This window comes from Clarias gariepinus, chromosome 13, assembly GCF_024256425.1.
Source record: "Clarias gariepinus isolate MV-2021 ecotype Netherlands chromosome 13, CGAR_prim_01v2, whole genome shotgun sequence".
NCBI classification, from domain to species: domain Eukaryota; kingdom Metazoa; phylum Chordata; class Actinopteri; order Siluriformes; family Clariidae; genus Clarias; species Clarias gariepinus.
In genome coordinates this window covers 1507177-1528522 of record NC_071112.1, presented here as the reverse complement: position 1 = coordinate 1528522, position 21346 = coordinate 1507177, and the positions used below count along the sequence as shown (strand labels likewise).

Sequence of the window (21346 nt, the reverse complement as noted above, 5' to 3'; positions counted from 1 at the left end):
CGCGTTAAAAGCACAGAAAAATTCAAACGTAAGCAAGTGATAGCTGACATAGATGCAGTTTGCTAAAGATGGAACCAACCACTAACCTGCATAACCTAATCCCATCACCTTTGTGAACGAAGGCTACATTTAAATTACCGGCCTTAAATCAGACTTTTTACACAAATATGACGCAGATCAGATTTATTTTCATGGCTGCGTGAATGCACCAATCTAGTGTTTTTTCCAAAATAAAATTTTAATCACTTTCATACATGGTCCTAAATCGGATATCTCCCCCATATGTGATCAGGCAACTTGCATGAGAACGGGTGAATTCGGAACTCATTTGACCTTTTGACGTCATTCAGCACCATCAGCGTGGGGATTTCAGAGCAGCTAAAGCGAGGCGTCTGGCTTTCTTCTTTCTTCTGGCTCTCAACGAATAGAGCTGACTAACCGCTCACCGTCCTCCAGAGCAAAATCAAAAAGCAGTATTGTTTGAAATGAATGAGCGCTCGCACAAATATGACGTTTTTTAACCCAGAGGGTGCGAGCAAAGACGCATCGATGTGAGTGTGCATGCTGTTTTAGAGTCCAGACGCGTCCACATTAGAGTCGCACAAAAATATTTAATCTAATTATGAACAGGAACCGTAACATGCAAATCCGATCTGCCGAACAAAAAATCCGAATCGAAATCAATGCGAATTGTGACAAATGTGGACGCAGCCTGAGTGACGGTTTTATGGATCAATAATAATTGATTGAATGATAATCGTTTTCTCAGATTTTCTTGCTGTCTTTACATTCAGATGAACAAATAAATGGTATATTGGAGGAAAAGTATTTCTTAAGAAGTCTAAAATGGACAGCAGAGACGAGCTGAACACATCAACAACTCTTTATTGGCAAGCCAGTTTGAGATCGAGTTGCACGGAGTTCAGCATTTCCCAAGTCTCAGGATTAAAACTGGTGTACGGTATTGAAATCTGTGGTTTACAGGCACCAAACTCTATTTGATGTTTTCTTTAAAATAAAAAATCCGGCATGAAACTCATGTTCCTGCATAATACCAATATTGGTGTTCGTCAAAATGAAATTAAAATAATATAAATGTTATATTATTATTAGGGGCTGGGAAACCTAATTAGACCCCCCCACCCCCATGATCTCCTTTATCATACGACAGGGAGCATCTAGCACATACTTGCTTGGAGATACATGAATCCAACTGTTGCTCATGTTGCTACTGTACACTGTAGTGTAAAAACAAAAAAAGTGCTATCTGCCCTCTTCCACATAACATAAGCTCGCAGACACCCATCACTAGCTGTGTGACTAGTGTCACAGTGATTTCCAGAGCAGTAGAGTATGCCATCCCTCCCACACTGAGAGCAGAGCTAATTTTGTCCCTCTAGACTTTCAGCTGTTAATGGCCACATTTGGGAGATTATATACACGGGGTGAGCACTGTGATGTTGCACCATTCAGAAACCAGAAGCAACCAAAGTGGTTGAAAAATATGGCTAATGGGCACATACAAAAAAATCATAATTGTATGAGTGAGATTTAAGGGAAACCTATTATGAAAAATCCTATAATGTGACCTCATATACCAGGAGGTTCTATGGCTCAGTAAACAAGGTGACGTTTGCGACCAGTCGATTTTAGTCCCTGTTTTCTGATTGGTTAGGAAAATGCACTTCTGCAAAGCATTTCATTTAAAGATACAGACACTGAAACAGGATGCCTGGAAAAGAAGTGAAACGGAACGGAAAAACAAGCAGGCCAGAGTCGGATCAGAGATGGAATTTCAGCTTACATGTTATTTTGGGGATTTGTGACCTTTGAAATATAACAGTCCTGCTTACACTAATAGTTGACGTTACGAATTATAGATAAGAATAATTAAAGCATTAAACAGACAGACCTTGTCCATAGCAGAATAAACTACAGTTCTACTAAAACCCTGCACTGGATAAACAGAGCTCATCTTCTATTAGAGGACATAAATAGATTTTTTTTTTTTTATCTTTTGACCCCCTGATGTTCACACTGAATCTGGGCAAAAAAACAGTGACTGAATCACACTGTCATTTACCAACAGATGAGATCCTCGTCCTCAAGGAAAAAAAAAATGTATTAAAGGCTACAGGAGACCTCGCTGTGCCATGTTCATGGTGTTAGTTCCAAATATTATAAGAGCTTTATTCTTGCGCTCGATTCTACAGTGCACAAGGGACATGCCTGGAACAGACACTGTTGTTCAGTACTAAGACTAAAAAAAAAGAGTTTTTCAAAACTCGTTAAAGCCATCTGTCAACGTGATTTTTAATAAAGCTAGAAGATTTTTTTTAGGAGTCAATTATTTATTAATAATAAAAAAATGCTTAAAGATAAAAAACTATTTTTTTCTCTCGTCAGGCATTTCCCTGCCAACTCATGAAGTGCGAGCAATGCATGACATCACTTGTTTTTCATAAATGTTTTGGACACATTTCTAGGAGCACAGTACTCATGGAACAGTAATTCAGGATTGAGGGTTTGATGCACTCTAACACTACTTCCTCTTTCAAGCTATTTAAGCTATTTATTATAGCCGTACTGATCAACAGAGGACGCTACTGCAAAGTGCAGAAACAGCAGGCATGTCTAAGCAATGTGGATCAAATTAGCTCGAATGAAATTGGCCTTTCGTTCTGTAACTCAGTCCTGAGTGGTGGACTACTAACCATTTAGGATTTTTTTTTGTTTTGTTTAGGGCCTGTATTGACAAAGTTTCTTAGAATTCTTTTTAAGAGCTCCTATCTTAGCTTAAATAGTCCTAGCTGAGAGTCTTAGACTAAAAGTAATTTCGGAAACTTCTTAGAGCAACTCTGAGTAAGGAAAGTACAACAATCTTTATCTTTATCTTAGTGAGGAGGTGTGGTTGACCCGGTTGCTAGGGATTAGTGTATCTGGCGATTATATAGAGAAATAAAGGGAGTTTACACACCAAACTGTCTTTATTTCTCTCTATATAATCCCCTGATACACTAATGCACTTATCCCAGTGTTTCCTCAGTGCTTAGATCCCATCAAGGTAGACGCCGGCCTCCCAGGAACTCCTTTAATGGCCTAAACATCATCGTCATCACAAGTCCCGGTTTGACTTGAACAACCTTTGTAATTATGAAAATGATTTGACATGGCCTTTTGCGTAATTAACGATTCTTTTAGAATTTTAGACAAAGGGTTCAATAGAATCGTTCCTGATAATAAAGTATTATTTTTCACAGAGACTATAAAGGTCTACTTGTTAGATTTGTTTATACACCTGATCAGGGCACGAATCACGCTCTGCTTATGTCTTATGTGTCGTGATCATCGTACCCACTTGGAGTGAGCAGTAGAGGCCGAATCCGGTGATGATCATTCTTTGTTTGTCACTAAAATCCCTTTAATTAGGTTTTCCACGTGCGCACGTGTGCATTAAGTCTCCATTCAGCCGTAAGAAATGGACATTAGAGAAGTGCAGGCTGCGCTTTGGTCCTCAGCGTGTCTTTATTACTAACCTCAATATGCTCCATCGTGTAGAAACAGGAAAGTGTGCCGTACTGAAATGATCTCAAGTGCCCTCCTGTTTGTTTTTTTCACCCTTCCTGTTTTCTGGGTAAGAGGTTCAAAATAAGACACTTTCGCTTGCGCACTTGCATATTTACCATTTTAGTACTGATTAGGGAATTAAACAATGCAGTAACAAGATCAGATTAAACGATGTACCTGGCACGTGTATTTAAAGAATGCATATTTTTCCAATATTTATTTATTTTTTATTTTTTTAATAATGTATTTTAAAAAGGCTGATTATTGTTGACAGATTAAAACAAAATAATAAATCCCTGAAATAAAATCTCAGTTTGCATTTTATTAGGCCAAAGGGGAAACATTAGAGACTGAGAGCGGACAAATACATGAGAAATAGTCCATCTACAGTGAGCTTAAATAGTCTTAATGACTCGTATACAGTATTATAACTATTTCTGTAGTGTTTAAGCTAACTACACTAACCTTATGTCAGATTATTATAACCTTAGACAACTTATAGACAAAGCTTCTGCACTATTTCGGTAGAAAATCTTCTTATATTTCATTTTATTCTTTCCTTTTTTCTGCATTCAGCTCAACTCTTCACATATCTTCACTCGACTCCGTGGACGTGAGCATGATGGACGATTGTGGTTGTGTTTACTTCTCCATGAGAATCCCAGATGCTTCACCTTTGGCCTATTTTACATCAACTCTGTATTTTAGAGATTCAAGTCCTGATATATTTATTATTATTATTATTATTATTACTATTCATTTTATTATTTTAATGCTGTAACCTGTAACTGTATGACTGTATAATTTAAAATGTATAATCTTATCCGTAGCGCATTTAAACCGAGGTAGATTGATTAAACACCTAATTAAAAACTGGATTTCAATTCTTCAGACATTTTAATTCCAGTCCTATCTAAGCTTTTTTACATTTTATTTGTATACTTTTAGGCACTGGCACTGTATTCAGGTATTAATCTGCGTCTTTCTTTAAAAAAACAAACAAACAAAGAAAGACATAATAATAATAATAATAATAATAATAATAATATGAGACATTGACCTCAGTTCCATCAGCAGTGAACTTTGTACCTTCCCATTTATTTAACTTTGCTCTCCAGCTCTTTGTGTGCTACGCAGTCTGAAAGACGGGATGCAGATGGCATTACAGGACCCTTATCAGATCAGATCAGATCAGAGAGAGAGAGAGGCAAACAACAGCGGCGCGATTGTGCTCAGAACAAATCCATTAGCAATACAAAGTGCCCCCCCCCCCCCCCCCCCCCGCCATCCCGTTCATAGTTCTTATAAATCTTTTTTGGAACTTCGATGCCGACAGCTGGAAAGAAACTTCCCCTTTGCGTTGCTGAAAAACAACTTATAGGAGCGACGGAGGAAATAATCAGCGAACGAAGGTGTGTTGTTGCCCCTGTTTCTTTCCTCCGCTTCACTCTCAGAATGAGGACTCGCTCTGATGGGTCATAGTTCCCTTGACCAAATGTGCCAGATTACGGGAAGACCCTTGTCACTAAAATAGTGGGGCTGACAAGTTTCTGCCCTGGTTTGTAGTCCCCCCACCTCTCTTCTTTTTCTCCTCCATTCGTTCAGTTCTTCCATCGCACTCCTGTGCTGTGTAGAAGTAGCCACCGCACACCGTTCCACCACGCTGTCTTTTTTTTCTTTCTTTTTTTTTTGTTTCATTTTTTTTTTCTTTTCTCGAGTCAGCTATGTGTCGGTGACGCACTTCCTTCCACTGTAGCAGGAACTCGCAGGCCTTTGTAACATTCACACTTTCACAAAAACCACAGTTCCAGCGTGTTACGTTCTTACGATTACAGCGGCAAAGACAACACCACTGGTGTCTTTTTTAGTTTAGATCACTATTTCCTTTCAGTGATTTTTATAAGCGGAGAAGGTAAATAAAGAGCACGGCTGTTTACTGACATGCTGTCAAAGTGGAAACAGTGCACTCGAATGGCTCACGTCGGCTGAAAGCAGTCCGTTCGGTGGGCAAATTAGGCCGCGACCCAATGTTGGATTCCGACTTCCATGACAACATCGAGTCACTGGAGAAAGGCCACGGCGTCGGGCCGCATCGGCAAACAAACAAGCAAACAAGTTCCGTTGTTAAGCTGGTGGTTTGGGGTTTTCACTGGACACACAGTTGTTCCTTGTCCTGAGTTTGTGTTAAGGCGGCTGTATGAGTTTTCTTCTACACAATGCTAGTAATAAACAACACAATTTCAAGTGTACTGATAATGGAATCACTTTTTTTTTCTTTCTTTCCTTTTTTTTTTTTTTACAACATGTACACCCTGGGATGAATTATTTTAAAGTACCTTCAAATTAAAGCTGAGCAATTTAAGTTATTTCTTAGTTCATACATATATTTCTTTGTTTTGTGCTCGAGCCTCTCCATGTTTTCCCATAATGGAAAAAAAATATCTGGATTTACATTCCATGGCTGTTCATCATAACATAATATGTTTTTTTGTTCTGTTTGTTTGTTTTTGCTTTTTAAAACAATGCAATGTAAGTTCTTTAATGTCGGTTTTCAGGACAGTGGTTTTTCAGTAACATGTCAAGATGAGTGTGTGTGTGTGTGTGTGTGTGTGTGTGTGTGTGTGTGTGTGTTTTATTTATAGAAAGAAACAGGCTTTTTAGGAAACAACTTTTAATTTATAGCTAGTTCTAGTTATTATAAGTGATATAAGTGATAGGACCTACGTTGTTAGTGGATGTTCTACAACATTAGATGTAAATATACATGCATAATAATAATAATAATAATAATACTGATTCTCAGGGACAGTTCTGCCTATCTTTGTAAGTCCGAGCGGAGTACTACAGTGGTGTGTGTGTTCAAGAGGTTTTGGCCGAGTTGTCATAAGAAAACTTAATTGTAAATTACATTTACACTGTTTAACAGACACCCTGATCCAGAGCAGCTTACATTGTCTCACTACACACACTGTATGAGCAGCTGAGGGATAAGGGCCTGTCTCAAGGGTTTGAACCGGTGACCTTATGAGCAATAATACAACATTTTAACCACTGAGCTCCTCCTGTGCCTCTTCACTCCAAACGAAAATGAAGAACTGAACAGTTAACATACAAAATTTAACTGAATTACAAAAGACGTTCAAGTCAAATCAGGACATGTGATGAAATTGGCATTTACAGAAGACTTCAAGTACGGTACGGTGATGAGACTCTCAGCTGCAGTAAAACATCTGAACGGTGCAAAAGTTTTGAAGAAGCCATACATCTTGCCTGATCCTTAAAGATTTATTTAGGCATTTGACAGACACTCTATCTTATCCAGAGTGACTTACAAAAAACACCAACACCACCCACACTCGCACTCGACTGGGCGTCTCCGCCACGTCTCCCGTACAGTCCTGACCTCACTCCAAGACATTTCCACCTGTTTGGGCGCTTAAAGGAATTCCTGGGAGGCCGGCGTTTCCGATCACAACTGAGAGAACTTTCTACCTTGATGGTGTCCAAGCGCTAGTGAGAAACTAGGATAAGTGCAGTAGTGTATCAGGGGATTATATAGAGAATTAAAGGGAGTTTTTTACTCTATATGAGTTATACATGCTTGTGCTGCACCAGGCGGCTGACGTACTGCAGGTGAACCACTTGTGTCCAACGTACCTGAAACGTGCCTGGTGTAATCAGTGAGAAAGTTGCTTCATGAATCCATTTACTCTCCCTGGAGTGTCATATTCTCCTGGAATGTTCACATTCTGTCTCTCTGCTGTTTGGCATCAGTCGGCTTGGGTTACCTTGGAAACCTGCAAATAAAATACAAAGAGATAGTTGAGATGCTAATCTATATCAGCTGTCATTATGCCACTCTGTAATCTGCCAGGCATCTGTGGCCTCGAGACGGAGACGGTCAGCTCTGCCAGATGCACTTGATGTGGCCAGTGCTGCATTCTTAAAAATTCAAAATAAATAAAAAATCATCGTAGAAAATAGGCGATGTTTGCATAAGACAGAATTATTTTGCAATCACTTGTGCTTTCGTTGCCTTTCCGTTCTGCGTGCACGTGCGCAGCGTTCATGCCTGTCTGTCTGTGCATATACTGTAAAACATAAATGGTTTATCAGATTAACGTCCAGGAATACATCTGAAGATATCCGTCCTGAAAAGTTAATCTGTTAATCGTAACATTAATCATCACTACAAAAGCAGTGGAACCAACATGAATATTTATCAGGGACTCCAGACCTCATGTGAGGTTATTTGCTTTTCTGTTTTGTCCTCAGTTACTTATTCTCTATGAACCACTTAAAACAACAAAAAAAACATCAAACCAACATTCTTGTAGAATTTAATCCCACAGTACAGTACCTGAACCACATGAATAAATAAATAATGAATATAAATGTTGTAAATAAATGATGTCGCGATGCAGCAGGCGATCGATCGAGTCATAACTGATTAAAATCGTGCTGAATTCCGATTTACTGTGAAATGATCTTGTTTTGCAAACATTTACTCGCCTTGCCTTGTTGACTCACACGTGTCTTAGCACACAGTCTCAGACTATGATTACAGGATCATGTCCACTAAAGCAGATCTATTTACAGCAGCGGCTGTTTTGGGTTGTTTTCAGTTGTTGTTGTTATTGTTCTTCTGATTCCTTAATTAAAGAAAAATTTTAGCTGTGTGTGTGTGTGTCATTACCTAACCCCGATTACCAAATTCCTTTGGGTAATCGGTCGACTCCAGACGGAAGCTCGATCAGGGTGATGAGATGGAAACCCGATAACTGTCCTTCACTGTTCTTAAGAATCAATGCAGCATGATATGCCATGGCTTAGATCAGTCATAATTATAATTAGAAAGCTTTTTTTTATTTTTTTTGCTTCCCCGACTACCCTGTTGTGCTGATTTACATCTATTCTTCTTTCCCCTAACATAGCTGGTATTAAAATTGAATAATACTTCAAATGACATTCATTTTTATCATCTCTCTTCCGGTGCTACCTTGAGCCACTGCCAGCTATGACTGTATGGGTGGAAATGAGATTGAAAAATGGAAATGAATGTTCATTTTGTGTGTCTGTGTGTGTGTGTGTGTGTGTCTACACTACATGGCTAACTATGCTAACCCACTAAAAAAAATCTAATTCAAATTGTATTTGTCATGTACAAAATAATTCACAGTAAGATACCCAATGAAATGTTTATATGACTCTCCTAAAATTAAAAAATGACCCTACAAATGTACTTATTACTCCAAAAATTCCAATTAAACTAAGGACTGAATTTGCAATTAAAAAGTGGAAATATAAATATAAAAATATAAAAATAAAATTCATTTATAATACAATTATATACGAAAAATAAAGTTGAATCAGAACAAAAAATGTAATTACATAGGAATAGAATTTACACACATACACATGAATATATATAATTCTTTTATTATTTTTTATGTAAAAATATACTGCGAGGATGAAACAAGAAATGAGAAATGATTACTTTGCGCGGTGTAACATTAAATTTCCTCTTTGCTGGATCTAAGGGATCCTAACACACTGCCTGTGTGCACAAAGCGAGGGATAAAAAGACATGGTTTGCAAAACATTTGAAATAAACTGGAATGCTGGCCAAGCACAACGTCCTCCCATCAGTACCTGACCTCACTGACGAACCTGAACAAGCACGAATCCAAAATCTAGTGAAAAGCCTTTTCAGAAGACTGGAGGTCATTATAAAAATAAAACAACAGTACTGCATTTGGAATGGGAGGTTTAACAAGCGCATGGTTGTGATGGTGAGGTGTCCTCAAACTTTCGCCATACAGTTTCTCTATCTATCTAGAATAAGGGTTCGGTATAATGAGTTTTTGTGTTCTGATTATGGCTCACTTGACATAAGCATTCTATCATATCATATCTAAAATCCCTTTAATTAGATGTTCCACATGTGCACGTGTGCATTAAGTCTCCACTCAGCCATTAAAAATGGACATTAAAGACGTCCAGACTATGTATCTATCTATAATAGGGGGGAAAATTTGTTCTTTTACTTATTTATTTAGATGTAATTCCCCTTGAAATATACACATGGTGTCTTTACTTACTAACTTTGTTCTTATGAATAAGAAAAAATGTGCCTTTATAAGAGTCAACAAAGATAACCATCAGATATTTTCTGTAAGCAGTGAGGGATTATTTGCAGCTTTACGTGGCATTGTGGTTCCCAAAAATAGGTCCCTGAAACCGTGTCTGTATGATATATCAGGTTGTTAGAGTACTGTATATGATTAACTTATAGCTGTATTTACATCTTAGATTTTCTTCCAGAATTGAAAATAGAAAGTAGATTATTTATTAATTAATTTATTTGTTTGTAATTAAAAAGTTATTAGGGATCACATATATTACTTATACAATTATTCACAGATAATTATAGATACATGTAAAACAGTACAACACCTTTTTATGTGTGTATGTATGTAAATACAGTATATATATATATATATATATATATATATATATATATATATATATATATATATAAACTGTATACTGTATTTACATACATGCAATTTATGTATTTATTTTTTAAGAACCAATATCTATAGAACACGAAAGAACAAATTAGGGTGCATTTATTTATAAAATGAGCATTGAGAGGATTTTATTTATTTTTATTTATTGGGATTTAAAGTTTATAGGGGATTACATATATTTATTATGCATGGATAATTAATGATTAAGTATGTGTTTATATACATATATATATAAATATAAACACATGCTTAATCATTTAATCATTAATTATCCATTATATATATATATATATATATATATATAAACCTATATATATATATATAATGAGCACTGAAGAATTATAGACAATTAATGATAGAGTGAAACCTTTTCTTTCTTTGCAACTTTACCTTTATATATATATTTTTTTTATTTTTTTATTTTTTTTTTAGTAGAGCACAACAGGAAATATCCAATAAAGAAAAAAATAAACCCTATTATAGCATAAAATACGGGCTTTTCGGGGAAACATACCGTTTCCATTGCACTGAGCAGATTTTAAAGAAAACCTGAAGCAGTTGAGAGTAATTCCTCTCCTGAGCTGCTGGAGATTTTGCTGTGGACCTGACCTGAGATCAGTCAGAGAGAGAGAGAGAGAGAGAGAGAGAGAGAGGGGAGGGAATCCCTGACGCTCCTTCACCAAGGAAACCCGAACCGCGTCTGCGCTGACGCAACTGCCCATTTTTGGAAACGTACGTCAATGGCCGGGCGCTACCACCTCAGCGTCCATGGGGGGAGCCGCGGGTTCGCACCGCCGCCGCACGCACGCGCTTTGCTCTAAAATCAAACCCAGCGCGTTCTATACGCACCGCGTCTTCAGTAATCCTCGCACACATCTCACATTGAATCGCGCGCGTACATCTCCTCATCACGCGCCTTCTGCGCGCTCACCAGCGCCGTGCACCCCCGTCCGCGAGCGCGCGTGGTCCGTGCCTGCTGCGTGTGCACGCAGGTTGGCGTTGATAAACGCTCGCGAACGCACTATAGTGCCATTAAAGTGAGTCATCCTTCAGCAAAACTCAGAAAAAAAATCCCGCACCGAGCAGAAGGAAGTGCTGTGAGTCACGGGTAGGGACGGAACAGGACCGAGGGGCGCACCAGCACTGAGCTCATTCCACAAAGTAGGTGCACAAGAGACATTTACCATTTTTTTTATCTCTCGCAAACTTAAGCAGCCTGTTATCGGTTCAGTACCTTTAAAACCTGGAACAAAACCTGTGTACTGGACTAATTAAAAAAATGCAAAGCCTCTTATAAGACCTGATTTTAAATCACTCCTACGATCTGGATGCTTTTTTTTTTTCTTTTTAAAGCTGCTTGTGATAATAATTTGGATATTTATCTAACTTTTTAATTAATTAAGCACTGTTAAGCTTTTTTTCTTGCTTGGAAGTGCTGTTTTTTTTTTTATTCAAAGAAGACACAGACTCAGTATCGGATCTTACTCTGAACCTGTGAAACTTTTTCGCCTTTTTAATTAATTTTTATTATTATTATTATTTTTTTATTGTCCCTCTGGATAATGTACCAGGAGTACTGCAGCAGCAGCAGCGGCGCGTCCCCGGTGAGACTGGACTCGTTCACGGGAGGAACAGGCGGCAGTCCGATCTCAGCCTCCGGATACCAGGTACAATCTGATCTCACTGAGTATCAACTTCATCTCAGGATATACTGTAGGATCATTACCGCTCATAGGCAGCAATCAAACGCTCTTCTCTAGAACGTTAATTACCTGGACTACTTTAGGACTGTTATATCTTATTTAATAATAATAATAATAATAATAATAATAATAACCATTATATTAACACGCTTTAGATTAATGCTTAAAGACCTTATCGCCTCCAAAACCATTGATCAGAATAGTGACTAGGGTTGATCAATAGTATTGGCACCCGGCAAGAGAGCAGCTGCAGTCAAGAATACAGTGAGCGTGTTAACCTTGACATGACGTTAGTGACCGACCCACATCCTGATCTCCAGCAATCACAATGCAACTCACCTAATAACGAAACTCAACCAGGCTACACACACAGTATGACCACAGAAATGAGGCTATCCTAAAAACGGAATTGAACTCTGACACTCCGAATTCACACATCTGTCAGAAACCACAAACTCTCTCTGACGCACTTTTTAACCTTTAGCATAAATATGAGGGAACATTGATAATAATAATAATAATAATAATAATAATAAAAGCTGGACCCTTATTAATATGCATATGCATTTAATGCGACACTTAATCTTCAGATTCAGATGTTTTTCATCTTAATAATAATAATAATAATAATAATAATAACATTTAAAATAAAAACGTTTTTCCGTCTTCAAAAAAAAAAAGAGAGGCTCCTCTGTGCACTGGGACACAATCCACAGGTTGCGCTCGGATCATCACTTATAACTGGAGATATAATAAACCTGGGTTTAAATCAGCGGCGCGTAAAATAAACCTGCTCCATGAATCTAATCCACATTGACATCAGCACCACTTTTACACGGAGAGAGCTTTGTGAGGTCGAGTCTCCGCAGAACCTCAGACCTACAGAACTGCAGCGGTGTTCTCCTGCGCGTCACTGACTGGAAGTTTTAACACCCCGTCCTAATGTTTCAGAAAGTTGGAGACGATTTGAAACCAGGATCACTTTCACATTTGCGCCGTTTCGGAGTTGACGCGTGCGTGCGTGTGTGTGTGTGTGCGCGCGCGCGCGTGTGTTCGTGCGTGTCCCCATGCGCGCTCTCCTGGTTCGCTTCGCGTGAGACACGGCACGGCGCAAAACGCCAAACAAGGAAACAAACATATCAGGGACTCGACCAGGCGAACTGGTTGCGTGTGTGTGTGTGTGTGTATGCGCGCGCGCGTTCTGGCTCTATGAAGTGTGGCGCCTTTTTCCTGTTAAAAACAACATAATTACCAGAATGTCGTGTTAGCTATGCCCAGTGTGTGTGTGTTTGTGTGTGTGTGTGTGTTCGCGCCTAGTGCGCGGTTTGGGACGCGGCCATTGGCTGGGAGTCAAGTCCATCTTTTTACGCGTTTCCAGAAATGACGCGCTCCAGCCCAAGCCCACTTTCCGTAAATGTAGCTTGTCTGAATACCTTTCCGCTACAAACGCTTCTGGGATGTGTGTGTGTGTGTGTGTGTGTGTGTGTGTGAGGACGTCCTCACATGTGTCCAGGCCCTGTGGATGGGAAGTGCTTAGGGACGGGTCTGGGTATTATGGAGCGCTCGAGTGCTTATCGGAATCGGCTGTAGAGAAGTCCAGACACACCGCATGCAGGGAAATGTGTGTGTGTGTGTGTGTGTGTGAGAGAGAGAGTGTATCCTCACACTCTCCAGCATAAAGCATGTTTAAGTCTTCCAGTTATTCTGTCTGATCATATAGAGTATATAGTTACCCAGATAATTGCCACGTGAATTTATACTATATATATATATATATATATACACACACACACACACACACAAGCATATATAAGCAAAATAATGTTCATGTTTGTGTGTATATACTCATATACTGTATATGTATATAATGTTCATACTATTGCATATATAAGCAAAAATAATATCCATACTATAATATACTATATATATTATCATTTTATTATCAATTAAAGAATGCACAGTTTAATGTATGATATCATTCTGCAAAGTCATATATAAGCATGAATATTGTTTTTGCTTACATACAGTTCCCTTAGTTTTTCCTTTCTTCTACAGTATGAATGTGGATTATATCTTGGATAAAGATTACAAACATCTCATTATTTATTGATCTAACCACTCGAGAATGCGTTAGCCGTAAAATATGACTTCCACACCGGAAGTAGGATGTGACCAGGAGGACGGGAACGGTGCACTTCTAAATATAATAGACTTCCCGATTTACTGGAATAAACATTCTACTCGACCATAGCGTGACTCAGCTCTAGATAAGGAGCCACAGCACCTTTCGTCTGCACTGTTACACATCAATCTGACCGACTTAATGAGACTACAGAGACTACAGCTGTTACATTGTTTTCATCTTTTTTTGGGGAAAATTGAAAACATCTGTTTGTTGTTCTTCTTGGTGTTTCATTCATCAAACAGAAACAGGGTCGAAAACTAGTTCATTTTTAATGAGATGATTTTTTACCAAGTAAACATTCTGTCAGTGGTCAGATTAGTCTGGAAACTTCTGAAGCTGTTCTCTGGAAAACACACACACACATACACACAACATGGCTTGTTATATATATATATATATATATATATATATATATATATATATATATATATATATATATCTCCATTTGTGTAGCTGATCAGAATGGATTTTAATCATATCCATGCGAAGCAAAAATCCAACTTTTACCAATTATTCTACATTTGCATGAAGGCGAAGTCAGGCAGGTACAGAATGAATAAACAAATCACTGAGTACATATGATTCATTCTGTATTTATCTAACCCAGTAACACAGAATAAAACAACCTATTTGGCATGAAGAGGAATGTTCTCGAATTATCTAGGAACATGTGATTCAGGTTTTTGACTGAACCTTCAAAACAAAAGTCCAGAACCTTAACCCCTGAAACTTCATTACCTTCACGAGAAAGAAAGCGTTGCTTGTAGTTTGTTCCTCCAATTTGAGACGACGTGAAGTTAAAGGACAATATCTGTCACAAGTTGGTTATTTCAACAATTCCATTTCTGCAATAGTGTTGCTTTCATCATTTCCCCAAAAAAAAAGAAATGATGTAACATTTTGGACATTCAATATATTTGGACATCTTAAAGGGGACATGGTTCGGTTCTAGAGTCGTTCACTCCAACTGTACAAATCTACTACTACAAAAGCAATACTCTTTTTTTTATTTTTTATTTTTTTAATGTAGACCAATTTTTTTTTTTCATGATTCTGCATCGTGAGAGACGTCTTGTAAAACGCATTCCACCAGTCTGTCGTATCTATACACTGATGACTCTTGTTGCCCACTACGTCACTAAGGTCATTATAACCCTGATAGACCACTGTGCGGAAATAGTATGGGATTTCCCATAATTCACACAGCGTGTCACTAGGAAGGGAAACACGGTCAGTGGTGTTGCACCATGTGGTGATTCATTACATTGCAATGACTACAGTGCATAAAACAGATAAAGGGTTCATGAACTAAAATGAGTCATCACAAAATTCATAAATAAATTACATAGAAATGCATATGGCTAGACGAGGTTAAGGCTCTTTATGATGACTTTCTGTTTTCATCAGTTATTTTTTTCAACCCTTTTTTTTCTTACTTTTCAGAAGTACAGAGTTGACATGCCTGGCTCGAGCAGTGCCTTTATTCCAACCATTAATGCCATAACCACCAGCCAGGACTTGCAGTGGATGGTTCAGCCCACAGTCATCACATCTATGTCTAACCCATACACGCGCTCTCACCCATACGGCCTCACGGTGCCCAGCGGTCCCGGCCTCCTCGGGCACACAGCCCTCACACGCCCTGGGGTCATCCGCTCCATTGGAGATGCCCGAGGACGACGCAAGAGAGATGAACAGGTCTGTTGTTCATGCGCAGTACAGAACATGTATCAATCTAGTATATGCAGTATGTAGCACGTATTATGATGCATGATAAATAGATGTCAGAAACTGATTCTGTGTCTACATGAGAGCTCATCGCTTCTGTTGTGAATACAGTTAACACCAGAGGAAGAGGAGAAAAGGAGAGTGAGGCGAGAAAGGAACAAGCTGGCTGCTGCTAAGTGCCGTAACCGTAGGAGAGAGCTGACCGAAATGCTGCAAGGGGTGAGTTTATGCACGGGTTAGTCAATCATTCACCATGTACAGTAAAAGAGGATATATAAAACGTCTGCAAAGGGAGAAAGAATGGTTTCGGTGCCTGTGCAGTGTCGGAATCCTGCAACACCTTGACCCCATCTGGTCTTCTTCAGCTTCTTGGCGGGGTTAAGCAAAGACATCATGTAGCTGCACCGAGCATGTTTAGGTAATCTATCCAGGCTGTCAGAAGCCGGAGACGGCTGTAAAGCTTGTGTGGCCGTTATGCCTTTAAACCACGTGTTGTCTGGTAGAACATGGGAATGTCCCCTCTTAACAAAAAGTACGATCTCTGATTGGACTAATTATCCCAACAATGCCATCTCTCAGCTGTCACGAAAGAGGAATGTGCTGCAAGGGGGCGAGAACGACCGTCTGATACCGTCTGAAGAGGAAACCGCACGAGCCATTAGACCCTACACACTGCTATCTTTATCCTCCCCAAAGCTCACCAAATAAGGAACGATCACAAATCTTTGATCTCCCGGGCCCTGTGTCTTTCGTTTGTAATTGCGGTGGCTACTTTGCTTTTAGCTTCCTCCTTCCTCATACCGATGGCATGAAGTCAAGGCACTCAGACAGAAGACAATACGCTATCATCGTCTAGCCGCCCCCGTCTGACTTTGCTTAACCCCCCCCCCTTCCCGCCTCCCCCTTCAGGCTGACTGGAGAAGCACACTGTGCAATAAATCCAATAAGTTTTAAAGCTACTAATTTATAATGTGCACTTGGGTCATATGCCAGTAAAGGACTTTTTCATGGGAGTGTCACCAGCAACAATGCTTCGTTTGTTTAAAACTGTGTCAGATATCCTCATAAAGTTCTTAAAGCTTCATGAGTTGATATGAAGACAAAGCTTTTTTTTTCACAAATGCATGTTTTTTTCCAAGGCGCACTGTTTAACGAGTACTTTCTCATACATTAATTCTGCTCTTTCATAACATCATACACACGTGGACTTTGCTGTTATTTTTTGTGACGTTGGTTGAAATGAACAGATAGAGCACTTGATAGTGTAAGCTAAAACACCTAGCTTTTTTTTATTTTTTATGCTAGTGCCACGAGCCAGTTAAACCGGTTAGGGCAGTGCCAGGGTAAATAATACTCGCATGGGAGCTGCACCTGACAGACAGGAGGGGGAAAAGACTCACTAACATATAAGCTTTCAGACGTACTAATGGATTCCCAGTTTATCTGAATTTCACAGCGTGAGAGCAGATACAGTAGATTAACATTTGGAACATTAAAACACTTTTATTAGTATTTTCTTCTGCTCCAGTGTGCCACAACAAGTGCATCTATTTTAATTATTTAGGGAAAGATTTCGAGAGTCTGTTTTATCTTTTACTACAAGACAGTGGACTTACTTTTTAAAATTATTATGATTATTAATCCCTTTTTATTACTTATCCCCCTGTAATAGATCTCTTTGCTGCCCTTCATAAACAAGTTTTACATTATTATTAGGTTTAAAAAAACGAAAAAAACGACAATAAGGTTTTATTGCCTCACATCACATTTTTTTAAACTAATACACCTTAAAAACCTCATGATACACGTCCTTGCTGTGCTTGCATTTTATAACATTTACAGCAAAAGAGTAGAATCCTGTAAAGCCTGCTATTGAATTTCGGTTGCCTTGGAAACTAGTGTTTCACAAAGTGCAAGTATTTTTCAGTGTTTTTTTTTTTTTTGGTAGATTTTTCTTTTTAACCGATTGTGCTTTCTCTATTCAGGAAACCGAGAAGTTGGAGGAGGAAAAGGCCGATTTGCAGAAAGAGATCGAGCTGCTCCAGAAGGAGAAAGACAAGCTGGAGTTCATGCTCGTGGCCCACAACCCGGTCTGTAAACTTCCTCCAGACGAGCGGCACCAGAGCTCCCTACCTGAGCAGTGCGCCCCCCTGCCGCTGACCACCATGCGTCCCAACCTACCGCCCCGGTCTGCGCTGAACTCCCACAGTTCCATCGTGGTGAAGCAGGAGCCCGTGGAGGACGGCGAGGAGCGGGAGCAGGTCAAGAGCCAGCATTCGGTCATCAAGCCCATCTGCCTGGGTGGAGGGATGTACTGCTCAGACGGAGACAGCCTCAACACCCCCGTGGTTGCCGCTTCCACTCCGGTGTCGACCCCCAGCAACCCCACCCTCATCTTCACCTACCCCAACATGCTGGAGCCCGAAAGCCCTTCGCCCTCCTCCGAGTCGTGCTCCAAGGCCCACCGGCGCAGCAGTAGTAGCGGAGATCAATCCTCAGACTCGCTCAACTCACCCACCCTGCTGGCTCTCTGAGAAACACAGCTCAGCGCTCGCTCTTTAGCCCTTTCAGCTCAGCACTCTTAAACAACAGGTCCCCTACACGGGACGGACCCGGAACCTCATCTCTACGGAGCCGAGAACTCTCAAGGGCTACCTTGCTCGTCTTATTTAAACACCTCGAAAAGGGAACTGTTTTTTTTTTCCTTTCTTTCTTTCTGATTTTCTTTTTTTGTTTTTTAACCATTTATGCCCACCTGCCATTTCAGCTACAAAGAACAACCAGGACTGAAAACGTAAGAATCAAATGGTGAGAAAGACAAGAGGTGACCAACAGTCTGGGGCGGAAAATAAAAGTATTTCCTGTTTGTTCACAAAAGTTCGAGACGTATAAAAGGGATGGAGGAGACACGCGGATGTTTGTGTGTGTGTGTGAGTGTGAGAAACGTCACATCCCTGTTCGGTACACGGTCTGCGATGGGACACTACAGAATCAAGCACATGTCTTCAAAACCAGCGTGACATTTACATGATTTTGTCTTTTTGTATTTATGATGTGTTCAAATTGTCCAGGTGTATATTGTGTCCTGCTGTTTTAAAAATGATGTCCCGGGTTCACTGGTTGAGCCTGAAATTCCTGACAGAAAAGAAACAACCATGTATTATTAAAGGCTGACCTCTTCAACTCGATCTCTACCTGGCATGTTGCAAACCTTTACATTATGAGGGTTTTTTTTCTATGTATATTAAAACAAAAACATACACACAAGTTAATGTCAGGGATTTTTCTTGTTGTTGTTGTTGTTGTTGTTGTCTGTGTGAGCGAGTCACACGAGCATTAATGAAAGCAATCAAGTCAGAACACAGGAGTGTGTACCTGAGGACAAACTCTAGCCATATTCGGTTCAGCCTCAAACCCTTTACACGGCAATACTGCTTTATCTTGGGGCAGACACTGTGGTATTAAAACGGAAACGATGACTTTTATAATGTACTTTTACGGCTTGATCTGTAAATGTCTTTTTTTTTCTTATTTCTTTTTTTTTTTTTGGTGCGGAGTTGCGCCCGAGACACGACCAAGCCAAACGGGCGCTCGTCCCACTGGTTCGGCCTCGATGCCCAGACACGAGACCAGATGCACTATTGTTACTGCACTCTGATTTTAAAAGAAAAGAAAACGGCATTCCTCTTACAGTCGACCTTTAACAGGACAGTGACTGATGCCCGAGTGGACCGGAACAACGATAATCCCTAAAAAAAAAACACGTCTCATTTCTGGTTGTGAAGAACGAATAATCAATTGCAATATTTCTGAGTAAACTGTTTACTATAATTAAACATTCCTTGCTGTGGTGGGGCGGGGTAGGGCGGGGTAGGGCGGGGCCGCGGAGACCTCTCCTGATTGGTCGCGAGACTGAAGAGAACAAAATGTTGACTTGAAGATTTGAAGGATTGTTCTTTGTCACTTATTTATGTCGGGGATTTTCAAGCAAGTGATGTTTTCAAGTGTTTTAAAGTGGGAGGTTAATGTGGAAATCAATACAATACCAAAAAAAGGGAGAAAGGGAGAGAGAGAGAGAGAGATAATGAAATAAAGTGTGTAAAGACTGAATTGTATCCAGTCTGCCTGTGAGTCCTTAAACTATATAGATCAAGCCATCTTTCAGCCCTCTGTACATGTCCTGCTTTCCGACCAACAGTTTCTCTTTTGTAATTGCTTTAACTGTTTTAAAGACAGAAAAACAATGACAAAAAAACAGCAATATGTATGTCAGTGTTTGTTCCTTTGATTATTTAAATGGATTATTATTATAAATAATAATAAAACATGCAAATGGTATTCTCGATAGTTGTATTTTTCTTGTCCATAAACTTTTTTTTTTTTTTTTTTTTTGGATTATGTTGGTGGGTATCTCATGCTTGTTGAAGTTCTTCTTCTTCTTCTTCTTCTTCTATTAAGTCGCTCTGTATTTGGATGAATGCACCTCTCTCATCCATCACATCCTAAGTAGGCAATAACACTCCACCGTTTATTTTAATTTTATTTTTTAATTTAAATAAACACAGCCATATGCAAATGTGCACTACTTAACACAGCGACGCATTGCCAGTATTGCGCAGTTCGTCACGAGAAAATATTTGAACAAACAAACAAACAAAAAAAAAAAAGATTTTTTTGATCTTTATCGTTTCGCTTTTCAAATCAATTCGAGTGCTTTTGCGAAGATTTGATGCGAGGATAAAAATTTATTTTAGGATGGACCCGTATCCATGGGCAGAACCGAACCGGTGGGCAAGGTGCATTCAATACCTGCTATTATATCATATTTTTTATGGATATGAGTGGATGACTCAGTATTTCACCTGATGAAATGATGTAATAAATCCTGATTCTTTACTTGGTTCACATGGTGTTAGGAATGTTTGAAACAAAAACAAAACAAAAAAAAATATTCAAAGGCTTTTGCAGTTGTGTGTGTGGAGCTGTATGTGTCTGTTGTGAAAAGGTCTTACTTTTAAATAAATTTAAAAAAGATAGATTTTTGTCGTGCTTCTTTCCTTTTTCTTTATCTCGTCACAAACATATCTGTACTGTATTGTTCTACGTAATCAGTCGTCGATAATCTGTATCCCATTTTGGTTGAATTATTATTAAACAATTATTATTAATTATAAATAAAGGAGATGGAGGAACAAGCTCATATGAACATTAATGGGTTAAATCAGGTAGATTATGTACTGATGATCAAACTATGATCAAAGGAGCAAGTAAACACTTTTAGATTTACTCTCAGGAGAACTTTATACTTGCGCTAGAGGTGTTTTTTCCTGTGTAGATGCAGACGCAGCACTAAGGCAGGTTCTGATTTTGTGCCCGTATGCTTACCCAAAGGAAGGGGAACCATACACAAACACAAACTCGATATTCGCAGCCCACATCCTTAAACACCCAGTGAACAGAAACTAGTCTAGAATGTAAACATGAACTAAGCTTTACTGCCTGCTTGTTGCGTTTAGTACTGAAGAAAATGTCGTAAATCAGTAAACCAGTATGTAGCTGTGTAGTTAAAGAAAGGAGAAATCTGCTAAATTTGACTACGTAAGTAGGAATCTGTGTTGATCATTCCACAG

At 39.2% G+C, this 21346-nt stretch overlaps 1 protein-coding gene across 2 annotated transcripts; it reads left to right on the top strand.

Moving 5' to 3' along the window:
- Positions 1 to 11118: 11118 nt before the first annotated feature.
- Positions 11119 to 20734, top strand: fosl2 (FOS like 2, AP-1 transcription factor subunit). 2 transcript variants are annotated; one of them, XM_053509859.1, is made up of 5 exons: positions 11119 to 11261; positions 11672 to 11767; positions 15432 to 15686; positions 15828 to 15935; positions 17702 to 20734. In XM_053509859.1, exons 3-5 carry the CDS (start codon positions 15447 to 15449, stop codon positions 18248 to 18250), a joined length of 897 nt encoding a protein of 298 aa, XP_053365834.1. In that variant the 5' UTR covers positions 11119 to 11261; positions 11672 to 11767; positions 15432 to 15446; the 3' UTR covers positions 18251 to 20734. The 2 variants fall into 2 exon arrangements, with proteins under 2 accessions (XP_053365834.1, XP_053365833.1); XM_053509858.1 differs by lacking the exon at positions 11119 to 11261 and having other exon boundaries at positions 11663 to 11767.
- The last annotated feature ends 612 nt before the right edge of the window (positions 20735 to 21346 follow it).